The sequence below is a fragment of the Labrus bergylta genome, chromosome 7 (assembly GCF_963930695.1).
Source record: "Labrus bergylta chromosome 7, fLabBer1.1, whole genome shotgun sequence".
NCBI lineage: Eukaryota > Metazoa > Chordata > Actinopteri > Labriformes > Labridae > Labrus > Labrus bergylta.
The window spans coordinates 19,124,415-19,139,996 of record NC_089201.1 but is presented as its reverse complement, the minus strand read 5'-3'; the positions used below and the strand labels follow the sequence as shown (position 1 = coordinate 19,139,996).

General features: G+C 39.9%; 2 protein-coding genes across 5 annotated transcripts; one reads left to right on the top strand and one right to left on the bottom strand.

The window, feature by feature from the left end:
- On the top strand, positions 1-8,263 carry skic8 (SKI8 subunit of superkiller complex). 2 transcript variants are annotated; one of them, XM_020660699.3, is made up of 11 exons: positions 1-105; positions 462-516; positions 621-648; positions 1,745-1,850; positions 3,105-3,277; positions 5,030-5,178; positions 5,432-5,525; positions 6,108-6,201; positions 6,338-6,430; positions 7,158-7,236; positions 8,019-8,263. In XM_020660699.3, the coding sequence occupies exons 2-11, from the start codon at positions 505-507 to the stop codon at positions 8,106-8,108; spliced, it is 918 nt and encodes a 305-aa protein (XP_020516355.1). In that variant the 5' UTR covers positions 1-105; positions 462-504; the 3' UTR covers positions 8,109-8,263. The 2 variants fall into 2 exon arrangements, with proteins under 2 accessions (XP_020516355.1, XP_020516361.1); XM_020660705.3 differs by having other exon boundaries at positions 42-105; positions 626-648.
- Positions 8,264-8,609: 346 nt separating this feature from the next.
- slc25a44a (solute carrier family 25 member 44a) lies at positions 8,610-14,739 on the bottom strand. Of its 3 annotated transcripts, none has more exons than XM_020660340.3 (5): positions 14,597-14,739; positions 14,329-14,457; positions 11,950-12,657; positions 11,669-11,796; positions 8,610-10,761 (listed from the first exon to the last, which is right to left on the bottom strand). In XM_020660340.3, exons 3-5 carry the CDS (start codon positions 12,581-12,583, stop codon positions 10,570-10,572), a joined length of 954 nt encoding a protein of 317 aa, XP_020515996.1. In that variant the 5' UTR covers positions 12,584-12,657; positions 14,329-14,457; positions 14,597-14,739; the 3' UTR covers positions 8,610-10,569. The 3 variants fall into 3 exon arrangements, with proteins under 3 accessions (XP_020515996.1, XP_020516001.1, XP_020515989.1); XM_020660345.3 differs by having other exon boundaries at positions 14,329-14,460; positions 14,597-14,707; XM_020660333.3 differs by having other exon boundaries at positions 14,329-14,653.
- Positions 14,740-15,582: the final 843 nt, after the last annotated feature.

Sequence of the window (15,582 nt, the reverse complement as noted above, 5' to 3'; positions counted from 1 at the left end):
AAGAAGACTGAAAGCGGAAGTTACGCTAAATGTTGTCATGGCGTCTCACATGTAAATGCTCGAGCTTCAAAAATCTAATACACATCTTTATTTGGAGATTTGACGGTAAGTTGCGCGACTTAAACCAAGCTAAATTGTTACCGTCTTCTTATTGCAACACAGAAAGTCTGTGAAACTGAGCGTAATGTTGTAAGTGTTTGTTTGTTGTACACTTTGTTGCAAACCTCCTGCAGCCGCTGCTAGGCAGAGCTAGCTCCTTTGCGTCATGATATTTAAGCAGTGTTTGCTTCCTGTCAACTGTAAAACATATTTCTGCTAAACTTTAATCAGTCATTAAGTTGTCAGCCGAGGATTTTGTTTCTTTGTAGCCTTACCAGCTGCTGACAGCTCTGTTTTAAAATGAATGAACACGTCGTATTGTGTTCAAAACCATTGACTGAACTTCACTCTGATGTTTTCAGGTTTTCATCATCTGGCTGCAAAACTGAACCAGGACCAAAAACAATGAGCACTCAAGTAAGCAGCACTCTCACATTGCCACGTTTTCACACATAGTTTAGTTACCTTAAGTTATCAGAAGAATTAAAACATTAACTCAAAAGTGTTTGCTTTGATTTCAGTACAGCATCCTCTTCAAGCAAGAACATGGTGAGTAATGTTATGTCTGAACAACTCTGACTGTTACCTGTGACTAACCTGCTCACTTTTTATGACTTTTATGAGCTGAGTTATTATGTTGCTTGAATTCTTATGATTTTTGTGTTCTGTTGTTGGTCGGGTTTTTAATTTGGGTTGTACTTTTGTTTATGTTTTTGCACTTGTAAAATCACTTTGTAAACCCTTGTTTTTTGCTATACAAATAAAGTTATTATTATTATTATTTCTTCTTCATAAGCAACCCATGTTTTTACCAGAGGAAGTTGTGTTACGTATCGCTACTACAACTACTGTCTTTGTTGTTGTTTGTTGATGGTTGTTGTTAAAGATAAGATAAAGATAAGATATACTTTATTCATCCCAGCAGGGAAATGTAGGTGTTCCAGCAGCCAGCATACATACAAAACACACAACACAACACATATATACATACATATCCCACCCATACAAAAAACATGAGCCCACAATACATAGCCAGGATAAAAAAAAAAGTGGTATGGATGGTCCATGTGCATAAGTAGCTGTTACTCATAGATAACAGTACAAAATACTAGCTCTGCCAGTGCATAGTATGATAGATAAATAAATAATTATTATGAAAGCAAAAGCAGTCAAGTGCGCAAATATACAGGTGCAAAATACAGTTTGATATGCAGCTCAGGCTAAAGTTTAAAAGCGTTGACACAAATTGCTCTAAGGATAAAATTTATGACTTGTGATAAATAGGTTATCTTTTATCTTCAATACATTTCTTTTCGTTTTGTATCTATGGATTATGTTTTCCTGCTCCATGGAGCTGCTATGTGCGCCAAGTTTTCTAAAAACTTACTGAAAACTAAAACTATGTAATATAAACCGCATGTAGATATTTAAATCATTATTTCAAAAAGGAGCTGTGAACTACAGGCAGGGTACTTATGTCAGAAATTAGGTAGAATTGTAGTAAACATTATTTATTCTGTGTAATACTTTCTGGGATTTGTTGACATCACAACAAATAGAATAATTCCAGACTTATGCTGGTCATGAATTCTCATCCGCCCTGTGAATATCTTCAGAGTTTTAACTTCCGTTTGTCTCCTGTCAGCTCACGATGATGCGATCTGGACAGCAGCGTGGGGTAGAAGTGAGGCGGACGGGACAGAAACTATTGTCACTGGTTCCTTAGATGATATGGTGAAAGTCTGGAAATGGTGAGTGTTCTTTTCAGCGCTACTCCTCCTGTCAATAGAACTTAAATATTTTGGTCCCATGCACACATGCCCTCATTTTTAACTAGAGATGTACTGATTCCAATATTTATTTTCTCATAATTAAATGATATTGTTGTTGGTTATTATGTGTAAGGCTACACAAAGCTGTAGTAAACCTGGCATTGCATTGTGCTGGCTTAAAAAAAAAACATGTAGCGGTAGATTTCTACTTTTGATCTTATAGAAGGAGCAGCTTCATGTCGTCTGAATGTCCTGATGTAAACGATTTGTGGGAACTTTGCAGTTGTTCCGTCTGAACGTCTTCAAAGTGAGACTGTGCGAGTGACGTAGATCGGCGCTGTCAGTCCAATAACCAATATATAAATTAAGTCAATACCAATATTAGATCTGATCAGATGGATATTTTTTTCCACAATCACTTTTTTTTTATCATAAATAAAAGACGAAAAATAACAAAGCAAAAAATAATATGTAAAATATATATATATATATATATATATATATATATATATATATATATATATTATGATGGACAAAAGAAAGGTAGCAAACGGCATATACAAACATAAAAAATATATCATATACGATACAATTTAACAGGAAAATGTTTACGGCTTCAAAAGAGTTGATTACGCGACACAAGTTCATCATACACACTCAAAGATGAACCAACCGAGACCAAAAAGAGACAAGTGAAAAAAATTCACCCCTTTATATTTAAGTTCCAGTCCCACTTGTGACGGGTGTCATGCTGGAGGTCTTTTCACATCAAGAAGTCCTTGTTCACTCAGCTCCACTGGTTTCTATTTTTATAGACAGAGTCTGCAATAGCCCAGTTACAGCAGGCCTCACTGTGTAACCTTGTCAGCTCCACCTAAACCTTTGTGTTAAAATGTGTTTCAGTTTAGATATTTGTTTGACATGTTCACTATAAACCAAACACAACTGCAGCTACAACACTGAGGCGCATGAGCTCCACATATGAAAAGTGTCACACTCTCAGGACTGATCTCGATGACTCAGTTTTTCTTGATTCTTTGTTGAATGTGTTACAGAAATAAACTCCATTGATTTCACATCATATTCTATGTAATAACATCCCGTAACTTTTAGTTACATCACTTAATATTCACCAGCAGGCAGAGTTTTTATGAACATCTGTTGTTGGGTTAAAAGTTGAGTTTATTTGGTGTGACACGATGGAACAATCTTGCTGCCGCTCGGCTTCTGCAGGTCAGACGAGAAGCTGGAGCTGCAGTGGACTCTGGAGGGCCACCAGCTGGGCGTGGTGTCAGTGGACATCAGTCACAACGGAGCCATCGCCGCCTCCAGCTCCCTCGACGCTCACATCCGCCTCTGGGACCTGGAGTCGGGAAAACAGATCAAGTCCATGGATGCTGGACCAGGTAAGACAGGGCCCTAAAGGGTCATTCATGTTGTTTGTTTATGAGTATGTATTGGCCGGTAGAAGAGCAGAAAAAAAATTAAGTTGAGGCTGTGATTCCTTCTCTTTCCTTTAATTCACGAGTACCTTTAACTTCTTTAATCAATTCAAGATTTCAGGTTCAGGGGACTTTATTTGTGACCGTAGGAAGATTTGTTTAGATCCAGCAAGATGGACATCCATCATGACAAACAGATTACAAAACAGATGTAACAATGAACAACACGTTAGAGAGAAGGAAAACTATTACACCAACTAAAACTTGATAAACCCTAAAAGATTATTAAAATGATAAAAGTGCTCGAGGTTCCACCGGTCAGGTTATGAGAGCGAGAAGTCTCAACCAATAAGATCAATAAAAAAAAAACACAAATAAATAATCTCTTCAGACAGGGTAGAAATATGTTTTGGACATATGGCCACAGTGATACAAAAACAAAGCTGTTTCTGGATCGCTTTGTTCTCCACCTCTGGACTACAAACCTGACCAGGTAGCTGACAGTAACTGTCCACTTCCAGTCAGCATGTTTGTCTTTCTACTGTAAGTACTGTTACCTAAAGATAGATTGATTAACAGAAACCTAAGCAGCGAGTTTGTGGTTATAGATGAATAAAACGAGATGCTGTGGTGTGATGTTTTGCTTCTCATCACTGACAATTTGTAACCACTCCTTCTGTTACATGATCAGAAAAGTAGAAATATCTTTGGATTTCAAATCCAGTATCTCTTCTTAGACTGTTAAAAAGATGTCATTTTTCAGAGTTGTCTCTCATTAAACACATTCTTAAAATAGATTGCTAAATACAGAAAATAACGAATATGAATGACCATTTCTTACAGCCTTACTGTTTATTTTTGCTATATTTAGTTGTTTAGCTGTTAGATGTTGTACATGAGACTTTACAGTGGCCATGTTTTAAAGGCAAAATAAATTACATTTCTAAAAAAAAAAAAAAAAAAATCCTAGTGCCAAAGTTAGCAAAGCTCATTTTGAAAAGCCTGTCTCCGTAACTTTAAATGAGATTAATATTTGACTCTATGAATGAGCTCTACTCTGTTCTATTGAGAGTTTATTCTCTGAATTTCACTGTCAGCCTCTCACCACTGAAAATTAGGTCACTACAAAAAAAAAAGTCACCCAGTTTATCATGAAAAAAGACCTCCAGGGGTGACAGTCTGCCTGCTCTGCTGTGTGGCACACTGAGCTGGGTTTTATTTTTTACTCTCACCTCTCAGAGACCCCACACCCACGTGTGTGTGTGTGTGTGTGTGTGTGTATGTGTGGCGTTGTGTGTCCTGAACCAAGCTGTACTTCATCTAAATGCCATGTCAGCTTCCATTAGTGACACTCTGTTTCACACAGCGAGCGGTCTGGGTCAGGGGATGTAAGACCCTTTCTTCCCGCTTTAACTTACTGTATCTGTACTTTAGGAATATTTAGACTCTGATTCATTTAAAAGATGTTTCTTGTCTTGTTTTTATTCAAATTTGAATACTAACCATATAGTAAACCTTGATTTATCATATCAGAAAGTAGGTCTGTAGTCTTTTCCAGGGGCAGTGAGAAAATAGAGTAGATTTAACACATTTAAAAAAATCTATAAGTCTGATAACACAAACGTTTTGTAGACAGCTGGTTAAATGAACATTTCCTAAATAAAATCCATAAGTTGCTTTGTGTTAACCTTCCCTCTGCCTGCTCTCTCCCTCCAGTCGACGCTTGGTCGGTCGCCTTCTCCCCGGACTCCAAACACATCGCCACAGGAAGCCATCACGGCAAGGTCAACATCTTTGGTGTGGAAAGCGGCAAGAAGGAATATTCCCTGGACACCCGAGGAAAATTCATCCTCAGTATAGCTTACGTAAGGAAGCATACATTGTCATTCTGGTCAGCTCGGTGGGAACTTGCCAAGCTCTGAGTCTCTGCAGCTCTGACAGCTCACTGCCTTGACATTCTCATTTCAAGAGTTTCTCTCGTTTAGTCGCACTATACTTTCTCTCCTGGTCCAACTGAAACCTTACACATGCAGAAGTGTTGACTTATCTGGTGTTGTGCCTTTACCTTTTGGAACTTGCATTCCTAATCAGTGTTTTTCCTCCTTTTTTGCACTGCAGAGCCCTGACGGTAAATATTTGGCCAGTGGAGCTATCGATGGAATCATTAACATCTTTGACATCGCCACAGGGAAGCTGCTCCACACACTGGAAGGTGATTTTAATCTTTCGTACTCTTCGTTGAGGTTGTAAGCGATGCATGCAGGAGTTGGCAGCAGCTCAGTCTGTAGGAACCTGGGTTGGGTCGGGTCAGACCATAATATGGAAGTATGTCTGGTCGTGATCCCTGGGTAGCAGTGTGTATCAGCCCCGCTAATGCATGTCCACAAGTCCTGTTCGTGCATGTGTGTGAGAAGCATGTCCCTAAATAACAGAGTGTAAACCAGAATTTCCTTTAGGGATTAATAAAGTATGTAAAAATAGAAGAAGAAAAAAAAGCATTTTGATGAATGTATTCAGCTTTTTTATCCATTATACATTTCTTAGGCCAAATATAAATCATGTTAGGAACAAAAAGTAAATATGTCTACAACACATAAGAATTAAAAATGTTGCTGTCAAATAATAATTTCAGCAAGGGCGTACAATATACACACATTGTAGGTGAATTATACACACATGGGTTTGGTATAAAGGATGGAGAGGAGATTTGAGCTTATTGATTAAGATAGAGTATCCTAAAGCTGCAGCCATGATGTTCAGACTAAGTGATTGCCTTCTCTCTCTCTCTCTTCAGGTCATGCCATGCCCATCAGATCTCTCACCTTCTCCCCCGACTCCCAGCTGCTTGTCACCGCCTCTGACGACGGTTACATCAAAATATACGATGTGTGAGTTCAGCCGAGAGTTTGTGGAAAAACTCCGGTCCATTGCATTTGATTGTTTGAATATGTGTATAAAAAAAGGAACACATAAATTGAAACTCACACACACCTATTCAATGATTTGTTTGTCCTTGTCTTTTAGGCAACATGCTAACCTGGCTGGCACCCTGAGTGGACATGGATCCTGGGTTCTTAACGTCTCCTTCTCCCCAGATAACACCCACTTTGTCTCAAGGTAAGGTTAAACGGCAAAAACATGTTCAGGTGGATTCATTAGAAAGAAATCATCCTGCCAGATTTGTTTCTGTGCTGATGAAGATAGAGGAAGATGTACTTATAATAATAATAATAATATAATTATAATAATCTCCAAGAGGAAATTACATTTATTCACTCTGCTGTTTAGATGGTACACACACATGCACAAACAGGATCTTGTGGTCATGCACTAATGAAGGGATGTCAGGGGTGTGAGTGAGGGGGCTGCACACAGGAGTGCCCAAGCAGTTGAGGGTTTGATGCCATGCTCAAGGGCACCTCTGCAGTAGTCAGGAAGTAAACTTGCAGCACTCCAGCAACCAGCCCAAATTCAAGTCTTGATTTATACCGGGATTTGAACTAACAACCTCCAGTTTCCAACTCAGGTCCCTACAGACTGAACTACTGTCGCCCTTCAAATATTATAACAGATTTACACTTGAAGCAGTCTGTGCTGTTAAAATAAATCTGCTCTGAACTGCACATTTGAGAGCTGGGCATGCTGTTCCTCTGTCTGCTTTCCCATGCCGACACTAATGGTGTGTGAAGCAGTCGTCAGCTTGAGCTGCTTTTTCAGACAAAGTTTCCAGCTCCCAGTGCCAAGATAAGCCTGAGCAGGTCAGCCAGACAACACACCGTCTGATTAAGAAGAGCTGTACAACACATCTGATGTTCTCTGTCTCTGTCCTCTGCTGCCCCTACAGCTCGTCGGACAAGAGTGTGAAGGTGTGGGATGCCAGCTCCAGAGCCTGCATCAACACTTTCTTCGACCATCAGGACCAGGTGACAAAGTTAACCCCGAATCATCCTCGTTTAAGTGTTTATAATCCGATCCGAAGTGAGAAAAGACGTCGGCTGAAGGTGCTGATGTGTTATAGTGGGAAATCAATACGTCCAATGTCTCTCACATGACCCGTCTCTGGTGTTTCAGCTCGGGCTAAAGCAATAATCCCAGCTGTCATTAGATCTCCGGTTGCAGGCGCCTGTAGGGAGGCTGATCTTTTTCTCCTGCAAAGCCTCTAATTGAAAGCAAGGCTCCTCAGAGAAGGAGATCAGAGGCGGTCGACTCTCCCATAGTCTTTGTGTTTCTCATCATGAAACGACTGCAAAGCCAGGAAACCTACAGGGACATTCAGCATCCAATGACTCTCTCTCTTCATCTTTTACTTGATCACACCGTTAAAGGTTTTCTTAGCCAAGGCTTGAACTAATCATACATTTTATCATCTGTTAATTTGCTTCTTTTTTCTTTTTTTTACGATTATTCCTTTAGTTTGAATAATCTCAACAAGTTTTGAAAATGCTCGTCACAATCACTAACTTTTTGAAGTGTTCAGTGTTGAGTGCATGTGATCCAGATTGTTGTAAAATCAATGAGTTATCATGCTGAACAATCAATATCAATCAAGTTAATCCTGATTATGATTTTAGCCATTATCAAGCAGCCCTACTCCAGCAACACAACATCAACTTTATTAACTTTATTAACTTTATTAGACCAACGTCAGGGTCCTCCATTGTAATTTGGAATAGAAATTTTTCATCCTCTCCGTCTCCTCTCTCAGGTGTGGAGCGTGAAGTACAACAGCAACGGCTCAAAGATCATCTCGGCTGGAGACGACCGCGCCATCCACATCTACGACTGTCCCATGTGATGGAGCAGGCTACAAGAGGATCCACGCTTTAGAGCTGCTGAGTCAGATCGTGCAGTTGAAGTTAATGATCAGAGGGTGGGAGGGGTTAAAAATGTAAATGTGGTAGATTTTTTGCACCTGGCCCAGAAAGGTCAAATAAAGGGGTTGTTTTTTTTAACTTTTGTGTCATCGTATTTCTTCGTGGGACAGGATTGTGCTTAATATAATTATAATTAAGATGACATTTTTAAGTATTTGGCTTTATATTGAGTGATAAAAGATAAATGAATTATTCACTTTTTAACATATTTTTTTTAGTCACTTAATTACCAAAAAAAAACTTTGTTCATTATTTTAGGTATATTTTTTGCATTTATTAAAGAACAGCTGAAGAAAGACAGGAAATGTGAGAAGAGAGGAAGTGAGGTAGACCTGCAGCCCAGCTGGGAGTGGAACCTGCGTCCGATGCATCAAAGACTTCAGCCTCTTGGGGATGCCTGCGCAGGCTGAGCTAAAGATTGGTTTGTTGTTTTTGTAAATTAGTCAAAGTAGAACAATGTGGGAGCTCCAATAGATTAGCAGTTATGTTGTTTGCCCCATGTGCGGAAGGCTGTAGTCCTCCTCGTAGCAACTATTGGTTCGAATCCGATCTCGGCCCCTTGCGCTCTCCTCCCAACAGTTTGTCTCCCTTCAACTGTCCTATCCAACAAAGGCAAAAATGGCCCTAAAAATAACTTTAAAAAAAGTAGAACAAAGTAATTGTTATTCAGTTTATGTCGTCTCCGTATGTATTAACATGAGGGATCAGACTGCAGGAGAGAAGCATGATCAGGTGCTCCCTCAAGAGGGCGAGCATGTGTACTGCAGCCTAAGAATACTGACGTTTCTTCAATAACCGACCTCTGCATTAATTCAGAATTCTTTATTACGTGTCAAAGGTCCACAAGTTTAAAACACATCAAACTGTACTTTTTTTTTTTTTTTTTTTATACAATCCTCTGATATATATCACACACAGCAGGTAGTCTGTAAATAAGATGTAGAATCTCCTCCATACAGGCATAAGTCCATGTTTTTCAGTTCCTGGAGGAAATGCTGAGTCCAAGGTTCTTCTTGAACATTTATGCTGTTTGAAAAAAGAAGAAACCTCACTGAAGTGGGTTTCCTAGCAGTACGGATTTCTAAATATGGCTGACTGCTCCAGCTGTATTCCATGGCTATATCACAGTGGCCTGCACCTCTCACTCATTCAGAGACAGATGAAACCTGAAGGCCACTTAGGAGTTTTATTATTCCAGCTGGTGTGAAGCTGCTGCATGAGTCTCCCTCTGTGTCTTCACTTTGAAACAAACGGCAGAATGGCAGATTTTTTTTTACACCTGAACGGTTGAAGGAGACCGCCAAGGAAACACAGGATTTACACCTGTCCCAGGGTTTCAGGGCTGCAAGTGTTCACCGCTTATGCTACAACGCCTGTTATCTTTAAAGATCCAGGTTGTTGTTTTTTGCAATCCCCCTCGACAAACAGAAATTAAAACAAGCAGAATCCCCTAACTGATTGATAGGGGATTAAGCCCGATCAGTTTATCTATGTGCAGAATTCATCATTACATCTCTAGCACTGACTTGACAGACGGCTGGAAATAAATCACAAACACGGCTACTTAGATTACAGAAAGGCTTTAGAGCCATTTACATAAACTTGAACCTGGTTTCACAAACACCCCATTGGCTAAATGTTATGTTTCTAGTCCTGTAAGTGAACAGAACATCAAACAAAGTTTGAAATACACCTCTTTTTGTAGTCTCTTAATTATCACACATTCAAGATATACTCATATTTTCTGCACAATTTCCACTGCATTGTTTTCATTCAATAACAAATCTCATTCTTTGTTGATTTGAGTCTAAAGAGAGTTTTTTTTCCCCCATTGGAATGCAGAAAGATTTCAAGATTTTCCACTCTTGATGTGCTCAATAGGACAAATAAGGTATTTGTATCTCCAGATTATGGCACATTGAAAACTCACTCAAGGATACACAAATTTAGGCAACCAGGATGCAGTTAAAGTATGACTTTGTAAAAAAAACAACAACCAATACCTATTAAAAATCAAGGAGTTAGAAATGACACTGACAGTCATCTCTTGTTCTTTAACTTTAGTATATGAGGCAGTGATCCCAAAAGGGCCTTGATTGATTTACATTCCTGTAAGAAGAAACGATTTTCCTAATAACAAAGTTTAAGAAGATTTTATATCTCTGTGTTTCACAGTAACCCCTTTGAAGAAAAAGGCATGAATAAAAAGGCTAGGTGGTAACCCTTCAGGGTACCTAAAAACAAACATCAACATTCGAACTCTGCTGCATCACATCTGTATTTAAAATATCCCAAAGTCATGTAGAAGCAGCTACACGTCACTCAAATCCGAGTTTCCTTCCTGCCTTTGTTGAGGTGAATTCTTCTTCCCCTCTGGTCTCTTCACCAGTGTCTAGTCTCTATCAGGTCAGCTCGTAGGCTCAGTCTCTTCAGAGTCTCGTATCCCACCACGATGAGCACTGACGTGGGCATGGAGGCGATGATGCGGGCCGACAGCCCCTTGGACATCCCCCAGACGCCCTCCTCAGCCAGCAGCTGCTTAAACGTCTCGATTACAGACGATCGTCCCTCCACCTGAAACACACAAGAGGTTGTTTGCAAATACATTTCATGATGGGATTAAAAATGCCTTAAAGCTCCTGGGACGACTTTTTAGCTTGTTATGAAACAGACCGAAATGAATGAAGGCCAATATATGGCCGAGAAAAACAAGAGACTATCAGCGTAAAGATGTGGCTCCTTTCCTGCATGTCATAACCCGTTCTCTCTCCCTGATTTCCAATTCTATCCACTGACTTTTATCTACAATAAAGGCAAAAAAGCCCAAAAATAAATCTTATAAAAGAACATACATTGAAACTGATTAAAACCAGCAGAATCTACAAAGTCATCAGCTCAACATGTCTGTGGGCTGTCCAACCAGCCTGACGTTGCACCACAACCAGGAGCACATTGAGAAAGTATTGTGTAATGTCGTTATAGAGGAAGCGCAGAGAAAAGGAGATGACTGCAGCTGTATTTGGTGTTTAAAGACCTCTGCACTGAGAGACTAATTTTTGGGGAAAATCAGAGGCAAGCATCGATTCAAAATTGAAATCCTTGTAAGGGGGCATTATTTAAATGCTTTTCTACGTGATGTTGTTTTTACTCCAACCATCTGCTGGACGATACACACTTTGAAGCAAGATCCACAATTTGACCTCCACATGAAGGCTGAACATATGAACCCTATATTTAGACAGGGGTTAAGGCTTATTGATTTATTTAATGTTTATTTGTATAGGGTACAAGTATGGAGCTTGTAAATTGATGCCACACACTACTACAATTCTTTCTTCCAAAATAAAAAGCTAAAAACATGAACCTGACAAGTCAACATTTAACAGCTTCTGGTAAAAAAAAAAAGAAAAAGAAAAAACCTCAAAAAAATGTAATCTTCTCAGCTTTTATGTGTTGCACAACTGTGGCGTTCAGTGTCTACCTGCACTCTTGCTCGGACAACATCCATAGGGTTGGTGATGGTGGAGGCGGTTGCCGCGGCCATTGGTCCTGCCAAAGCCTGCAGCATCAGATGGGGGCACTCACTGGGTGCCAACAAGGACAGCTGCTCTGGGAACATAAAGGATACAAAAAGAATGTTTTATTAATGTTGCCATTTCTCCAAAAGCCGGTACATGTGTTGCAGTTTTCTACAAAAACAAAAAAAGAGGAACATGGAAGAGGAAGTAACAATAAAGCAGAAGTAACCACATGTTGACTTACCTGCATAGAAGTGATAAAAAGGCCACCAGAGAGCACTGTTTGGGATGTACGTGAGCAGAGATGCCACATAGCCTCGGTAAAATCCTTTGAAGCCATCAGCTGCGAATATCTGCACCGTTATTTCCCGGGTTTGCCCAAAAGTCAGTCTGCGTTTACTTGTTGCGAGCATCATTTTGGGTTTGGCCTTAAAGCGCGTCAGGTGCTCGCCCTGTCCTTGCATCATCAGTTGCTGCGACACCACATCTATGGGCACAGTGATGGTCTGGGCCACAAGGGACGCAGCTCCTCCTGCCACCACCGACTTCACCGTGTTACTGGGCGAGTACTGGGACACGTACTTGCGCACCAGTTCATAGGTGGTGATATAAGCCTGTCCGGAAACCAGCGTGAATGTGTTGACCATAAAACCACGGTACAGGCCTTGCACACCCTCAGCTCGAAGGATCTTGAAGAAAGCATCAATGGTACCGGAGTAGAGGGCCTTCCCCTTCTGCACCTGGAGCCTAGTGCGGATGAGGCTGGCCGGGTAGACGGTGACTCTGGTGGTCAAGGTCATGAACACACCCAGGGAGTAGAACTTCCTCTTGTCCAGGTCCTCCCATTCTATGATTTGGATCGCACCTTTCTGCTGCATGGTACCAGCTGGGCGAGCACTGCAGCTCTAAAGCCTCGTACCTGAAGTTATTAACACGCCCTCTGCCATCACTCCTGAAAACAAGAACATTCAGCATCAGTACAGCAGTGCGATAACACATTAAAACTATCTGGGTTCGCTCAAATATACATTAATTCACCTTTTCATTCAAAATATGAGCCGTCTGATGACGAGTCATTTCTAGACCAGACTACACACTGTATCACAAATCTGTGTGCGACACTGCAGCGTCACAGTGTATCAAAACAAGGCTTAAGTATAATAAACAAGATGAACTGGGCTACAACTAATGACATTTCCATTATTATCCACATTTGTTTTAACTTCATTATTTTTGTATTCAGTATGTCTGATTATAGCAAAATGCTATTGTTGACATCTGAAAATAGTTTGTTTACTCTGAGCACCTGAAAAAAAAAAAACATATTTCATTTAGTTAGTAATTATATTAAACACACACAAACCAACAGAGCCTCACATTGGAAAATAAATCTCAAATCAAATCTCATCTCAAAACACATCTTTTTAAACTGGCATAGTCAGTCTGATCATTCTCCACCCGTTCTCATAACTCCATTACATCCTGTACATTTGGGTTTTTTAATGTTAATTTTATCGTTGCGTTGTTACCTTGTTGTTGTTGTTTTTTTTTATCTCTGCTCTGTAAGGTGACCTTAAGGTGTAAGGTGAGAGTTTTGAAAGGCGCCTTTAAATAAAATGTATTATTATTATAAATAATATCAGGTATATTTTCTGGAATAAAAAAAATATATTTAAAAAATGAATGTATAGTTGCAGCACTCTATAGAGTACCACAGTACTGACTATAATCCGGAATGATCTCCTGTTTTTGTTACATTAATCGTAAGTTATTTTTTTCATGTCTATTTGAATCTTGAATTTAGATAATCGTTTATTATGACTTGTGTTTTTTTTTTTCTTACATACACTTTCTGCTGCAATCCTGATCTGAGAAAGTGCAAAACCAGCATGACTTTGTGTGCCATGTATTATTAAACATAATGCACAGACGTCAAAGAGGGGATTTCATTAAGATACAGAACTCAGTGCCCCCTCCCCCCTCCCCCCACCCACCCCAAATGAGCTGTCACAAGAGCCTCCATCTTTTCCACACTGTTTTGTTGAAGTATGTTTATTCAGACCTTCAGTAAGTTTACCGTACCAAAGTCTCAAACCCCTGCAACATTAAAGGCACAAGCCACAACCTGATAAACCTGACAGGCACCTTACAGCAGAAATGACCCCTGACCTGCGGTATCAGCGAAACACATCATGCATCCACAGAGGAGAATGCATGGCAGGTTTGCTGCCCGTTGTAACACGGAAACAGCCTGCTACACTACAGAACAACACAGTAGTGCGGAAAAGACACCAGAAAGAGGGGAAGTTTGACTGCAGGGACTAGCATGCTAACTAGAACGAAGTGTTCCCTTCTGTGCAGGAAATTGCCATTTCTGTGCAGCTGGGGTATAAACATCAAACCCTGATTTAGCTTTAAGAACACAGAAACAGAAACCAGACGGATACATACCATGGCCGCATTATCGTCCAATCAAAAAAAACAAAGATTTGTATTGTTTTGTAGCAGCTGGAAAAGCAAATAGGAAACACGTGCAATGTCACCGTGTATAACATGAGGTGTGTACTGACAAGCTAACTTAGCTATCGACACAAAATACGGCAGATGTGTCGATTAAACTTACCTGTGAGGGGGTCATGTAGCTCGGGGTAGAGTTCCGCCTCCACTACAGTCGCAAATACGAAACTAGGTTGTTTTGCTAAACTCATACGGCCTGTTCTGCTGCAAGGTGGGTCAAAGCGTCCGTCCATTACTGCTGGGAACAAACATTGTCAAAGGTGAAAGGTCATTTATATATATTTTTTTTAACTAATCGTACTTTTGAGTAAACAACATTTTTTCTTCTTCTTCCTATGTTAAGAAATGTAGTCTGTAAACAGATGTCCTCTTACATGAGGGTCCTTGTCACGGTTATGTTTATTTAACGAGCAGTTTGTGGAATTCGACATAAGTGACGCATTCAATGTCCCGATAACGACGTTGGAATTTCTAGAGGAAAGCCGACTACATACACAAAAAATAATAACAACATGTAAACATCAATACGAATAATCAAGAGATGTATGTACCAAGTGGCATACAGAGGATGTATTCATGTCATGCGTATTATTATTACTATCTCGGATTTCAGTGTTGAAAGCTGTTTAAAGTCGAAGGGACCGTGAAGGCAGCACCAGTACATACGTAACGTCACGGACTGCGCATTCACGTGCTGCTCGGGAAGTCCAAGTTTTACGAGTTGGGAAGTCGTTCTTTCAACTTCAGCGTGTTTAATATTTACAGTTAATGGTGTGTTCACGTGACTTCAGTTCGGAAAGTCAGAATGTTGTAACAAGAGTCACGAAGATCTGTTGAATGTAACTGTTCCGACTTGAGCAGGTGTACACGTGCATTTTACAACTCAGAAACTTTTTTTTTTTCGATATGTCCGACACCACTTGAATGCAGCATGCTTCTCGGACGACCGCCGCAAAAGTCCCAGTCAGTAATGGACATGTCATGTTGCCACAAATAAATTAATTCCCAAACCTACAAACAATGTTTTGTTAATGACATATATCATTATTGTTCCTGAGAAAAAAATAATCTGATGTCAATCCATTTTATTTTATTAATATGGGATTGAGAGAGACATCTCTGCATCAACAGAGAAACGCAAAGTTTTTTTTTTTACCATACTTCCTTTTCTTTCTTTCTTTCTTTCAAAAAATGATTCTGATATTCTCTTTTATCAGCTGCTCTTGACTTGTACGTGCTTTCTCCGTCTACCATGTTTCAATTTTAATTGTTACATTTTCCTGCACGTCATACCCCGCTCTCTCTCCCTGATTTCCAATTCTATCCACTGACTTTTCTCTACAATAAAGGCAAAAAAGCC